This window comes from Adiantum capillus-veneris, chromosome 3 (genome assembly GCF_014529385.1).
Source record: "Adiantum capillus-veneris isolate H3 chromosome 3, ASM1452938v2, whole genome shotgun sequence".
NCBI lineage: Eukaryota > Viridiplantae > Streptophyta > Polypodiopsida > Polypodiales > Pteridaceae > Adiantum > Adiantum capillus-veneris.
The window spans coordinates 24,562,317-24,577,527 of NC_140933.1; the positions used below are offsets into that span (position 1 = coordinate 24,562,317).

General features: G+C 41.4%; 1 protein-coding gene and 2 pseudogenes across 1 annotated transcript; 2 read left to right on the forward strand and 1 right to left on the reverse strand.

Annotated features, from left to right (window-relative positions):
• Window positions 1-5,858: 5,858 nt before the first annotated feature.
• On the reverse strand, window positions 5,859-6,655 carry LOC147460624 (uncharacterized). Its single transcript, XM_086499074.1, has 4 exons — window positions 6,547-6,655; window positions 6,364-6,444; window positions 6,171-6,275; window positions 5,859-6,089 (listed from the first exon to the last, which is right to left on the reverse strand). The coding sequence occupies exons 1-4, from the start codon at window positions 6,643-6,645 to the stop codon at window positions 5,859-5,861; spliced, it is 516 nt and encodes a 171-aa protein (XP_086355200.1). The 5' UTR covers window positions 6,646-6,655.
• Window positions 6,656-6,975: 320 nt separating this feature from the next.
• LOC147460625 (uncharacterized) lies at window positions 6,976-7,987 on the forward strand (annotated as a pseudogene).
• Window positions 7,988-9,509: 1,522 nt separating this feature from the next.
• LOC147460626 (uncharacterized) lies at window positions 9,510-10,213 on the forward strand (annotated as a pseudogene).
• Window positions 10,214-15,211: the final 4,998 nt, after the last annotated feature.

Below are 15,211 nucleotides of genomic sequence, written 5' to 3' on the forward strand. Positions count from 1 at the left end.
GATGTAGCTCATGATCTTAACTTTTAGCTCAATTTTTTTCAGAATTTTTGAAGTTATGAACGCGGAGCTATGATTTTTGTAGTGGACCCCAGTTTTCTCATGTAATGGTGACACAGGCCATCCCTAGTTTTCTTCCCTCTAGAATGGCTATGGTTCTACAAGTCTTCAAGCATGATTACAAGAGACAAGGCTCTTTTAATGAGGTCTTGGCAAGTCTAGAGCGATTCTATCACCATTTTTTGAGGATCCATCCTCATCAACAAATATCCACCTTCGACAACCTCTCTTATAATTTTCTTACCTCTCTCTTCTCTCCCTAATAAGCTTATGTCTAGCCAAAGCTAGACTATTGTAAATATTTCCTATCCTCTACATCCTACCCACATTATCTCTTCTTCTCTCTCTATTGACTCTGGTATTTTAAATAATGAGGAGACAAGATGGGAGCCACAGTCACATGCATCCCATTTTCCTAGTCACCAGAGTGGAACACTCACTTCAATTAGAAATATTGCTAAATCCTCTCCTCCTTCCCTATATAAGGAGGCCATGAGAGATCACCAGGACACAAAAAAACACACACAAAATCACCAAAGAATACACTATGCATTGTGTGTGCCTAGTGCACACACACACACCCACACCATCACCATCATCGCAATCACCATGCTCGTCTTGAGCATGACCTCTACACCCTTGGGCTATGGAAGATGAAGGGAAGCTAAATGAAGGATGATGGCCATAACCCTCGTGCGAGTCTTCGCCATCAACTCCCACCTATCCGCCATGTGCTCTACCACTCTCTCCCTTCTCATTCCCCTACCCTATGCTCCCCATTTCATCACCTTATTCTCTAAATAAAGCTTGAGGTTTTGTGAGTATGTTTTCCTGCAATGTTTTTCCCATGTGAGGTGTGCGGAATCGCCACCTAGTTTTGTGTTTGGAGTGAGCTTGTGTATGTGTGAAGGGTGTGCGGATTCGCCATCCTTTTGTGGTGCCTAAGTACTAAGCCGCAATACCCCCTCCCTCACTCTCTCTCTCTCTCTCTCTCACTTGATCTCATTTCCCTTCCTCTTCATAATTACTCCCAAGCATCCATCTCTCTTGGATGAAAAGTTTGTTATGGTGGTGTGTTGTTTGCGTCCTAGCCGCTGAAGCTAGGTGGTGCCCCCTGTTTGCTTTACCATGATAGGCTAGAGGCGCGCCATTCGATCCCCGGTGTTTTAGAGGCCATCGGGGTTTGGGGTTCGTTTTGCTCCCTTCACTACTTTGCCATGAAGTCGCATTGTTGGAATGTTGAGCTCAATTGGTTGTAAAGCCTCTTGACCATAGACCAAATGAAATGGTGTGAGCTCTGTGGCCTCCTTGTATGTGGTTCGATACGCCCACAAGGCACCATCCAAGAAGTCATCCCATAACTTTGTGTTGTTTTGCACCATCTTTCTAATGATGCTTGCAATAACACCATTAGGCTTCTTTACCAAACCATTTGACTGTGGGTAGTAGAGTGTGTTATGACGATGTAGAATGTGACGCTGTTCACAGACTTCCGTGAGTAAACCCTTTCTGAACCCTGGAACATTATTAGAAACAATCTCCAAAGGTGTGTCAAATCTGCAACAAATATTAGTGTAGAAAAATCTGCTCACTGTTTTTCCATTTATCCTTGCCACACTTTGAGCCTCCACCCGCCTAGTCATGTAATCTACAACCACTAGAATGTAGAGTTTACCATTGTTTGTTCTAGGCATAGGACCCAGAGCATCAATGCCCCACTTTTCAAAGGGTCCATTTGCAAGCACTATTTTCCTTGGGCCATGCACCAACCTTCTATTTCCATTTACCTGACAGTTGTGACAGCTTTTACACCAATGTTGGACATCCACATGCAAGCTTAGCCAAACATACCTTGCAAACAAAATCTTATTTATGGTTAATTCTTGCGCAAAATGTCCGCCACATGCCTCTTCATGCAAACCTTTTAGAATGGCTGGAATATACTTGATAGTCGGTACTCTTTTGCACACTTGATAGAGGGAGCCTTCTAGGAAGAGATAGAAACTGTCCTTATTCATGAGTCTCCTCTTCTGAGATTTTGTGAAGTCTTGTGGAAACTCACCTTTAAAAATGTAGCCAATAATGGGAGCCAATGACTCCAATCCCTGGTATCTTGGTTGCTTGACAGCTCCTGACACCATGATGATCTGCACTTCTTTCTTAACACATGTAACTGCTTGTTATGCAAGTAAATCGGCATCTTCATTTTGTTTCCTAGGAATATGATATAGTTGCACTTCTTCAAATTGATTAAACAACCTACGAATGGCATTAAATTTTGTCCTAAGGCTTTCATTCTTGCATGCGGGTGAAAGCATGGTTTGGTGGTACAAAAAAAGGACCTATTTTGCTTCTACCTGGTTGGTACTTCTACATATGTCCACACTTTGGAGCGACCCTTTTTTTTCATCTATGTTAAAGAATGGTAGGAGGGAAATTTGTATGATTTAAAATTTCCGTGAAAGAAAACGTGGGTGGAGCAATAAGTAATGCGAGTGGTGTTTTGAAACCGTGCCAAAAGTCCCATCACAGACTGCGTTTGTGAGTGGCGCATTTTCTCAACACATTTTCCAGCTTCCGCCTTCCTCTCTTACTATAGCGCCTTCTGCAAACCACTACTCACCGGGGAGCCAAGGAGATTGTGAGTAGCCGGGGAGCTTGTTTCCAGCTTTCGCCTTGCTCTCTTGCTTAAAATCAGTATATGTTATGCATGAGCATAGCACAAAGTTGAAGCTCAGTAGGGCTGTCAGCATAACCAAATTTGGTACTAACCAGTACCAAATTTGATACTAACCACTACCAAATTTGGCTGTGTACACAACTGAATTTTGCATGTGTCACCTGAATGAGATACATTCATTTCATTCCATGTGTTTTGTTTTGCACAACTGAAATGAGGCATATTGGGTGAATAATCAGGTATTTGGACTACTAGAATGAGGGCATGTCTTTACTTGCGTGTTGTTTCCACATTGCAAGAAAAAACAAGATGGAGGATTACCCTATCTTGACAAAGTTCTGCTATACAGCACAAGAGCTTCATGATGACACTACTACATTTGCCCCCCTATAGCGACGGCTACAGCGACGAATTTTCATCGCATTAGCGAGGGAAAAAGGCGTCGCTGTAGCCATCGCTACTGTACGTCGCATAAACGAGGCATTTAACGAGGGCTATAGCGACCAGTTACCGTCGCATAAGCAACATAAATAAGACGTTTACTTTTTTTCGCATAAGCGGCACGTGGCATAAGCGACGAGTTGCAAAATGCGTGGTATAAGCGGCGCATGGCATAAGCAGCGAGATGCTTAAGCGACGAGTTTTTTTTTTTTTTTTAAAGACTGCATCAGCGACGGTTCGAACACGCAACGACTATATGACGTGCAGGGTTTCATAAGTGATCTCTCTCCGCTCCCTCTCTCTTTCTCTCACACACACAGTACATACAACAATCTAACTCTAATGCTCTCTCTCTCTCTCTCTCTCTCTATAGCTCTTCTACACACACATACAAACTCTAGCTCTCGAGTGGAACACACAGACATACAAACTCTATCTCTCGAGTGGAACACACACACCCACAAACTCTAACTCTCTCTCGCACGCCGGTGTTCTTGCAATTGTGATTGCTCTCGTTGCTCATACATTTGTTGGCATTTCGCATAGTAGTGCGGACGTTGATCGGACCGGTGCATACGTAAGTGATATAAATTTACAATTTCGGCTTCAAGATGAATTATGGTAAACAACTCTCTCTCTTTCTTTTTGCTAATTTTTAAAGTTAGAACTTTAAATTAAATAAAAAATAGACGATCATGTTTGTTTATTAAAATTATATATTAAAAATAAAATAGCAGGCCCTCAAGCCAATATTAAATCTCAATCCCATGATTTCTGTCATGTAGCAGACGTTTCTATAAGTTCTAAATCGGCTCCCTTTGTTTAGTTAAGAAAAACGTTCTTGATGTATAACAGAAATAATTCTTGTGAACTTCTAAAATGATCCATTGGCCAGCCGCTTCAGAATCTCATGAGCCATATAGCTTGCCAAGATGCCTCGTTGGCACGTGGACAAGCTATGTGGACTCACTAGATCTCAAACGGCTCACAAATGGGCCATTTTCAAAGTTCAAACAAGCTGTATAACTTGTTCACATGCCTCATTGGCACGTGGGCTCCATGCGTTAAAGCTCGCCGATCGACCATTTCTGAAGTCCATGATCAAAAAAACGCTCGCGGACTACTTTGGACGGACTACTTTGGAAATGGCTCATTGGCGAACCATTTAAGATTCTGCGAATCCACATAGATTTTTCGCGTGCCAAAGAGGCATGTGGGCAAGCTATAGGAATCGCCGAGAGCTCAAACAACTGACCGATGTATTGTTTCTGAGCGTTTTTTGCTCGAGGACTTTGAGAACGATCCATATATCAACGAGTTGTTTGATCTCTTAGCGAGCCGTATAGCTTTCCCATATGCCTCATTGGTACATGGACATTCCATGTGGGCTCACAAGAGCTCCAACGGCTCGCCGATGGACCGTTTCTAGAGTCCACAAAAAAAAACAAAAACTTGTCCCTATTTCATACAACTCGGGACATGTGGGTTTAACATGAAAATAAAGAAAACTTGGTACATGTCGGTACTTGGTACATGTTGATACTTGGTACTTGGTACATGTCGGTACTTGGTACTTGGTCCTTGATTTAATTTGGTTGTAGGTTCCATAATGAAACTTCGTACTTGCAATTGGTACATGGTCCATGGTATTAATTGGTCAATGTAACTTTGTGGTACTGTAATAAATTAACATGAAAACAATAAAACCTCTTTAGTGTTAGATTTGGTATAAGGTACTTGGTACTTGGTACTTGATTTGGTACTTAGTACTTGCAACTTGAAACTTGGTACTTGATTTGGTACAAGATATGTAGAATCTGACACTTAGCGTAAAATCTGCTACCTTTACAAAAAATATGAAAATCAAAAGCTTGTTAATACTAGAGCGTGACATAGAAACCAAGAAAACTTGTTAGTGTTAGACTTGGCAGTTGATTTAGAGTTTGGTATCAGGTTCCATAATGAAACTTGATAGTTGTCATTGGTGCAAGGTACATGGTACATGGTACGTAACTTGAAACTTCGAGCGTATGATGCTTGTAGTTGGTGCATGGTACATGGTACGTAACTTGAAACTTGGAGCGTATGATGCTTGGTACTTTGAAACGTCATAGTTCAAATCTTCATCTTAAAAAAAACATTGGAAGCCTTTTTAACAATGTGTAAACCGAACGGGCGAAAAGCCACAGGTGGTGACCCAAACCAAGACAACAACAACTGAACAAAAAGACTAACGTCCCTAGCGATATTTATTTTATATTCTTAAAGACTTGCAAAAGAGTGCTATAAGATCAAAATGCCTTAATTTTGAGAAGTAGAGCAACTAACAGAAAACTTAGGACTAGGTTTCACATGCCACATCATCATTTGGTAGCACAATGACCATGATTTCAATCCGTCTTTTTAAAAAAATTATATATAAAGACAAATAAATAACATTGAGATGGTTACTTAGGTTAATTATCTTATCGACAAATAATTAATTGTTTGACAATAGACAAATTCAATGATGCAACAAACACATGTCAGTATATATCATCAATAAGTTTATGTACATGTGTCCAAAAATGTGTGGTGATCAATCCTCACATATACAAAACAAATCTCATCATCACATACGATGTAGCAATGCACACTGAAAAATACATATATAATGATCCCAAATATGCAAAAGAAATCTCTACGCAGGATCACTATGTGATCCATCACTACTGGAAGACTCACTATCATCGGTCTCATGATCGATAGTGCCACCACCACTGGTCCGAGCTGTGGGACTACGACTGTCCCCATCTCTGCGATCGTCACCATCATGGCCAGTGATTGGGCCGCTGCTCCTCTCAGCCTCTCGACGTCGCCCCTCGGCCTCCTGTCGAGCCACCTCTATCATATCAGCCTCCCCATGCTGCTCCTGCATTAGTTAGTGAAATAAAAAAAGAATATATTACAGTTACCATGAAAAAAAACTACAAAGAAAAACAAAGATACGTACAAGTGGATCTGGAGTGTCAGTAAGTGTCTGACATAAAGCACGATAGCCGCAGTATGTGGCGTACTCTATCTCCCGTGCCGTCGGTGCACGACCATAGTCTTTCGTCTACATTAAGACACAACCAAAGACTTATTAATTTTTGCATTCAATAATACTACCTTTAAAAGTTAAAATGTGAATGGTCTATACTCACAAATGTGGCCACAAATCCATCCCGTCCCATCCGCCCTAGTCTAGATGTGTGACGTAAAGCTACTCTCTTTCTTGCTGCCTCCTAAGCAAATTTGAATAAACAAAATAATATAGATTAGAGAAAGTTAGAATCAATCTAGGAAAGTTCATATTAATTCTAATATATATTACCAAAGGCACACACCTTTTGTTGGGGAAAATTAATGCATAGGCGCATCTCCTTGCGGAAGAATTGCCATGTCTCCATGCAAATGGTTGCCGTTCTCTTGTTTGACGGCACCATACAATAGCGCCTGTTTATTTTTTAAATTACAATAAACGTCAGAGTATACCATATAACTACTAGACTTCATTGTTTTGTTACTTTTATTGAATTTTTTATTTTGGTCATTTGATAAATGTCTCATGTTTTTATGGTAATTGAAATCCAGATTCGGATCAATCAGAGGGTACACCACCACCTCCTACTAGTGGTAGCAGGGGTACACAGAGTTTTGATACTGCACATGAACCCGTTTACGATGATTTCTACTATGAGGAGCCTATTATATGCTGGTGTGCTCGTTGTTGTGGCATGTATCGCAGGCCACGACGGGAGTGCATTTCACATCAGATGACTTATGGTACTTTTGAGCGAGCACCACCACCTGAGGAGCGACATCGACCTATGGTATATTTCTGATCCTTTGTTTGATATTGAAGTTTTAAAAATCAAAAAGTAAAATATATAATGTAACTAGATTATATATGTAGGTATCTTCACTTGATGGCGAGGATGACTTTACTACCAGTGGTGCAAATGTCTCTCGCACACGGCACGGACATGTCATTTGTCAGTTGCAGCTCGAGGTTTCTCGACATCCTCTACCTCCTCCATTGGAGGCTGAGATGGGTGGAGATCATCCATTGCCTACTCATTTACAGGATCTAGTACAGATCTACGATCGTAGACGATACGGAGGCTGGCAAGGAGGACCACTTCCTTCAAATGGAGTGGTTTTTGGCTTTTGGGGCAATCGCTACATGATTGCTCCGTCCACCATCAGTGGAGCGAGACAAGGTGTCTTTATTGCACAGGATTTTCATGTGCCCCCTCATTCAGAGGTCACCCTTATGTCTTTTTGTGGACCTATATATAGATAAGGTCCATGGCATCAGCTCACTCGCTACATCCAGAGCATGACTACTTATGGATTATGTCTCAATGCAGCCTCTCTTTCTGCTAGAGGGATTACACATGCAGAAGGCCAAAGACTCTATGTTGATGGAAGACCTTACTCTCAAGGAAACATAGCAGGTTTAATCAATAGTAGTCGAGGGAGAAGTGCAAGAACCAATTGCACATTTGTGGAGTGTGAGAATAGTCATGAACCAAGACACATGACTAGGGATGTACCAAGATATAAAGTTGTCCATGCTATTAAATCATTACGTGCTGGTGATGAATTGCTAGTCAATTATGGATGGCGTAGACCTCCACGAGCACCCTTAACAGATGAGGGTTAAGAGCTCATTGTATACAATTCCTAATGTTATTTTGAACTCTTGTACCCTAATTCTACACTTTAATTTTCATTACGTTTCATGCTGTCGCTAATTTATTTTGATATTATTTTTTGTTGTTTCCAAATGTTATTGAATTCCATGCACATATCTCTCTCCTTTTATATATAAGCATGCTATTGATACAATCTTCTTTACCTTCAAATATGCAGATTCCAGATTATGACATCAATAACGTCACAAATCAACATTCACATGACGTATCTCAAATGTCAATAGAGTGCATGAGGATCCTACGCAGGAGTGATCCTAATACGTATGCAAGACTAAAGGAACAATATTCTAAGGACTTTAATGGACGTGATGATATCTTTGATAATGACGATGGCATGGCTGATTTTATTAAGGATTGGCATCAAAATGATAGTGCGAGCAATATTCCTAAAAACAAGAAGTATCTTCGAGAAGAAGCTCTAAAGCATATCTACGAAGGAAGCCAACTAACACGACTAAGTGCAAGCTTACTTATTCTTAATCTTCAAAACCATTTTGGATGGAGTAATGTATCCGTTTCAGCACTATTGAAGTATGTATACATCTAACATATTTGTTTGCTACACTCTAAACATTGGTGCTTGTTATTGATCATATTTTTAATCAACTTGCAGGCTAGTCTCTCAAAAGTTCTTGCCAACAAGCAATTCCCTTCTTGCATCACACGATGAGGTGAAGAAGATGATAAGTAGTCTTGGACTTGAATATTCTTCTATACATGCATGTCCCAACGATTGTATTTTATATAGACATCAGTACCAGGACAATGACATGCCCAAAATGTCAAACGCCTCGTTATAAAGATGAGAAAGGTAAGGTCCCTAGAAAGGTATTGAGACATTTTCCCTTGGCTCCGTGTATAAAACATATGTTTCAAAGTCCTGAATTAGCTAAGCTTATGACATGGGGAGCGGAGCACAAGAGCAAAGATGGAGTAATGCGAATTCCGCAGGATAGTCCTGCATTTGAGCATATTGATTCGCTATGGCCAGATTTTGCAAAAGAATCATGCAATTTAAAGATGGGTGTAGCATTAGATGGTGTGAATCCATTTTCTATAAAATCAAGTAAATGGTCTACATGGCCTGTGGTAGTTATTAACTATAATCTACCCCCATATCTTAGTATTAAGAAAGAGCATTTAATGCTCTCACTCTTAATCCCAGGAAAGCGACAAGTTAAAGACCTGAATGTATATTTGGCTCCTCTCATTGACGATCTTCAAGATTTGTGGAGAGGGATTGATGTCGTGGATATGTCAAGAAGCATTGTTCGTGGGATTTTAGCATGGACTATCCACGACTTTTCAGGATATGGTTTTTGCTCAGGTAAATGGTTTAGATATATACATTTTCTCATATGTTTTTTGTATATTTATTGTGCTAATAATCTTTGTTATGTTTTTCATGCAGGAATATGTACCAAGGGCTATAAAGCTTGTCCTGTGTGTGGTGATTGGTTGAGATCAACTTATAGCAAAAACCTCAACAAAAATATATATCTTCGACACAGACGATTTTTACCTGAAGAGCATCATCTACGAAATAGAAGGCAAGCCATACATTTCAACGGGAAGGTAGAAGAAGGGAAATGTCCAATACCAAACACACCAAAGGATTGGTATCTAAAGTGGACTGTTGGGCCCGCTATCGATCCGGAGTCGGAGATCATAAGCGGTGATGATGATGACGTTGTGAAGGTGCGAGCCAGAGGAAAACGTTCTCTAGCTCAACGTCCTTCGATATGGTACACTTTGGAATATTGGAAGGATTTGAAGATATGTCATCTTCTTGATCCTATGCATATATTTAAGAACGTTGGTCATTCGTTATGGCAACACCTTGTTGGCTTGAAAGACACAGTGGCAGCAAGAAATGACTTAAAGGATCGAAACTCAAAGCCTAATCTATGGCCACTTTCTGATGAAACTGGACGTGACACAACCTATGAGCCTGCCCCATGGGTACTTAGCGAAGAAGAGGTGCACACTATCAACAAGAGGATTCAATTGATTCGTACGCCTACAAGATATGGAGCATCTTGTCAAAACATGTTCACTTTAGATGACAAGAGCTTGTCTGGTTTAAAAACACATGATTGGCACAATTTTGTGAAGGTAATGTTTTATCAATCTTCGTAAGTATTTATTTTCTTGCATGTTTTGTTGATTGGATTAATCATGTATACAGCATGTTCTACCCCTTGTTATTGATGGATGTACTACCCAAGGAGTCCGAGACGTAATATATCGCTTTGGATCGCTTGCAAGGTATTTATCGCTCATTAAATTTTAGTGTAAAATTTTAGTTGATAAGTTCTTAATTCAAATATAACTTTAATCTATTCTTTCTTTTATTGATAGATGGATTACATCTAAAGAAATTGACAAAGGGTTAATTCCACAAAAGAAGCGTGAATGTATCGAGCTTCTTTGTTTAATGGAGAAGGAACTTCCAACCTCCTTTTTTGATATCCAAGTTCATCTGCTAATCCATCTAGTGGACGAGATAGAGCTTGCTGGTTTTGTTTATACTCGATGGATGTTTTGGGCCGAGAGATTTATGGGAGTACTGAAAAGTTATGTACGTCAAAAAGCAAGACCAGAGGGTTCTATGGCGGAAGGATGGATGCTTGAAGAATGCATGTATTACGTTTGTGAATATCTTGAGCAAACCGATTTTGAAGCTCCACGCGTATGGACAAATGCATCTTCTTCTACCATGTCAGACGAGGTATTGTCTGGTAAGGGACTCCCTTTTTGACTTAAGATCCAAGATAGTTTGGATATTTCTACTTTCATTGTCTATAATAGCGAATGCATGCAACAATTTGTTGAGGAGTATGAGGAGAAACTTGCGAACCAACGAGTTGGCAGACGTAAAAACAAGAGATCCAGACGTCAAACCAACGTAAATAACATCGAAGACGTACCTACTTTCATGGATTGGTTATACACCCGTATGCAACGGGAGGATAGAGATCATGAGACAATCTCAAGGGAACAGAGAGAGTTTATGATCGGATGTGAAAGAAAGGTAACTTTTGGGTTTTGAAAACTTTAAACTAAACAAGCAATATTCCTTTTTTTCTTATATCATTTATATATTGATCTAGGCTCGAATGTATACAAACATGTGGGCTTATGGTCAACGTCTTCGAATAAAAGCTATTGACGACTTACGTCTAACTCAAGATTCTTCCGTTGTTGCCTCTTTCAAGAAATTATCATGTGCAAGTTCCAGAGACACAAATCTTGTTGATAGTGAACTAGGTTATGTGGGAACCATAGTCGGCATTTATGAAATATCGTATCGGATGAGAGGAAGTCTCCACTCCTGCGTGTGGCTGGGAGGATGTACCCTCTCCAGGACGTACGGGCAAACTGAATCGCTCAAGAAACTCAATGGAGCTGTCTAAACTGGCGTCATCCATCTCCATATAATCTGACATAGCCTCCGTCAAAGCCTCTCCTGATAGTCCAGTGGTACGTAGCAAAGTCTTGATGAACGTCAACTTCACTCTATGACCCTAGTCACTCATCGTATCTGTATATTTAAAACAAACCATATGTCAAACTAACACAAACATCGTATCTGCATGTAACATCAATGCAAGTAAAAATATTAATAGATCAAGAATCTACAGATGAGGTCGAAGCAGCCATGAATGGAGTGGACTACAACAAAATAGATCAAACAAAAATGCTACAGATGCTTCAAAAGGTTATGAATCAAATGCAAGATCAGGTAGCAAAACTAAAAGAGAAACACGCTCAGTAACAAATTCAATGCAAGAGTAAGCTACATGAGAGTTTTGATGGTTTGTGGTCGAATGCAGCACGAGCTCATAACTATATGGCAGATGTGGACAAAATGAAGCAGACCTGGATGTATTCTTGGAAAGGACTCAACCTGAGCTATATGCTGTTGTTGGCAGTGCTTTCGCTTTTGCTTTCGCTGCCTACTCTCACATGGTATCAGATGTTGAGGTTCTTCTCCCAAGCCGACGATCCCCTGCTGATTGCTTCCGTAACGAAAAACTCCCTCAAAACTGAGATCGCTCCCCCTTGGTGGCTGTGTTTTCTACAAACAGCAGCGTTTTCACCTCTCAGGCTGCGTTTTCTGTGCTATGGAGCCAAATCAGCCATCGCTACTCCCTTCTCTCTCAACCCTGAAGGGATTACCCCAGCCATCGTTACTCCCTTCTCTCTCACCCCTGAAGGGATTACCCCAGATCAGCCGTTGATAAAGCACTTGCAGCAGCGTTTTCAGCATTAGACACAGTACCAGATCAACCCCTTGAAGCATTGCAGAGAACCCCCATTTTCAGCCATAAACACGCAGCAAAACAATCATTTTCAGCCACCCGAAACAGCCCAAAGATTTGCAGAATTTCAGCAGTTAGAAGACCACAGATTTCAGCCCTAAAGTCATCATCGTCATCATCGTCGTCTTCATCGGCAGGTCCCGGGTTGCATCAGTCCATTTCATACGCATTGTACAACTTTGTGCAATTAAAAAGTAGACCACTCTCGCCGACGAGAATGGGGCCTTCGGAGGAGGGTTTTACAACGTCTCTGGTGTCATTGACAAAGCTGTTGCCCCCGCATCTGCCGTGCTGAAAGTCTTTAATGCCATGCATGACCTCGAGCACTCTCTCTTATGTGATCCCTAGCATGATCTCATCGGCTACATTAGTTTCATCTCCCGCCTTGAGGAGGCTATCTGCTTTCTATCTCAAAATTGCCCTATGGCCGTTGAATGGCTTAAGAAATTTGTTGATTTTTTAGATTATAATGAGGTCCTTCAAGATGCACCCATGAAAAGAATTTCATCTCATCTCAAGCTTCTGCAAGCATGTCAGTCCAGCGGAGATTGGGCTAAGCTTGACGGAGGACTTCACTCCGTGTCCCTAGACATGCTGGAGGGTGAATTTGAGAGAATCCTTTCTGTTGATAGCTTGCTAGTCCCTCCTCTTTGTACTGAAGTGTTAAGGAAATCTGATTCTAGGAGCGACAGAAAGCGTCAATCACAGAATTTGAAGAGCTTGCACCTAATCATGCAAAAGCTGGTCTCCAATGGAAGGACCCATAGAAGTATGGAAATTTTCATTGAAACTCGGGTGCGAGTTTTTAGAGAGAGTATGAAGGCTCTACCACTTAATTTTCTGCAAATTAAGTGTTGGGGTATAAAGCCCAATGTGGTCGCCCAGGTAAGTGGGCGGGCCGCCAGGTATGTACACATATTCTTTTGTAGAAACCTAATAAGAACTCACTATGCTCTACACATTACAGTAGAGCGAGTTCACCATATCGTCGTGCTCTTCTTCTCGCACTCTCTCTCGCGTCGCACTTTCGCTCGTACTCCTACAACTGGTATCAGAGCTCAGATCGAGGCTCGGGGCAGCATTGCAAGAGTTCTGAGGTCATCTCGGCCACCGTTCGGCTTCGACAAAGGTCTACGCAGGCCATTTTCGACTACGTGGTCTCGACGGGTGCAGATCCGACTCTGCAAATTTGGGGTTTTCGGCCTATGACTGCAGGTGCTGAGGATATCGACACTCCCAGAGTGTTGATTTGTGGCTGTCTATACATCGAAGGACGGCTCACAGTTCTTGGAGGCGTGTCACATACGACACGGGTGCATCTACACACAGACTGTAGGCGACATCCACTAGTTCATCAGGTAGCTTGTGTTTGCTGCTTGATATTCCAGATTTCATCCTGACATTGCAGGTACTTCCACATGGGATGTATTGTCAGAGATGATGTATGTCTGTTGAGGGTTTGCTGGCTGTGAGTCACGCAGCAAACAACCGCCGCAGCGGTTACATCATACAGTGGGAAATTTGTGGATGTATGACTTTGTGGAAAGTCTATGTACTGTCAGATTTACTGCAGCCTTTGTTGAGGGTCGAGTGAGGTTTTATTGAGCTGGGGGATTCTCGAATGTTGAGATCCTTTCGGTGATACAGGTCTTGGAGCGATCCCTCGAGCACCCTTAGATAGGCAGCTAGGATGTATTGACTGTGCGTTAGACAGTTGGGATTGCATCTTTGCTTTACTGCCGTTGAGGCATTGTCGCAGTCTATGCTTACAGGACAGTGAGAGATAGTACAGGTGCAGGACAGGTTTACCCACAGCTTACAGTGTCAGAGAGACAGCGTTTTTGAGCTGTTTTTTGGTCTGTTTTTGAGTACACCAGAGCCATTTTACAAAGGAGACTCTGCCAAAATTTATGCAAAATCTGAAGCTTTCTTGGTTCATTTGACAGGTTGATATTGGTTCAGAGGTCAGTTTACAGGGGAAACTCTGCCGAATTTTTCCCAAGAAAGTAAACTACTGTGAAGCATAGCTATGGCTGGATCACATGACACTGCTCTTTACAATATCAAGAAGCTAGATGGAACCAATTTTCCATTGTGGAAGAAGCAGATTTGGCACATGTTGGTACAAAAGAAGCAGATAAAACCTATAAAGCTCAAAGGGATAAAACCAGAAGATATGGACGAAGATGAATGGAGCGTTTACTTCAATGTAGCAGACGAGATGTCGGCTTATCAAGCATGGTTAAAGCTGAGTGATCTTTATGAGAAGCAGAGTGCAGCTTCACTGGCTTAAGAAGCTTGTTGACTTGAAGATGAAAGAAGGGACACCTATGTCCAATCATCTGAATGAATTCAACACAATCTATAGTCAGTTGTCAGCTCAAGGTGTCAAGTTTGATGAACCTGTTAGAGCTATGTTCCTGTTGATCACATTGCCGGAAAGTTGGGACACTTTTCGCACAGCTTTGAGTAATTCTGCACCTCCAGATGGTTTGAACATAGCAGGTGTAGAAGGAAGTCTGCTTACTGAAGAAACCAATAGAAAGACAATGGACAAAGGCAAAGGAACAACCTTAGTTGTTAGGGGAAGGACCAAAGAAAAGTACAAAGGTGGAAAGAGGAATCAGTCTCGTAGCAAGTCCTGCAGTGCTAAAGGCAAGAGTGACATAGAATGCTACCATTGTGGCAAGAAGGGTCACATGAAAAGAGACTGCAGAGAATGGAAAGCAGAAAAAGGCAAAGAGAAAGCTGAAGACCATGGTGAGAAGAACAAGTCCTCAGTGAAGATTCAAGAAATAAATGTGACAAACACTGTTGTAGAGGATGACAGTCTAGTGTCAGGAGACATCTACTTCTTGAAGAATACAATGGACTCAGCTCTTCTTACAACATCTGATGGAAATGCACTGAGTGACTGGATTATAGACTCAGGGGCATCACTTCATGTGTCTCCAAACAAGGAGTGG

Bases quoted from the DNA above. Each gene is read 5' to 3' on its own strand.
- LOC147460624 (XM_086499074.1), bottom strand. From the start codon at position 6,645: ATGGTGCCGTCAAACAAGAGAACGGCAACCATTTGCATGGAGACATGG. The intron at 6,445-6,546 runs GTGTGTGCCTTT...AAATTTGCTTAG, and splicing joins TTAATTTTCCCCAACAAAAG to GAGGCAGCAAGAAAGAGAGT. The intron at 6,090-6,170 runs GTACGTATCTTT...TAACTAATGCAG, and splicing joins CTGACACTCCAGATCCACTT to GAGCAGCATGGGGAGGCTGA.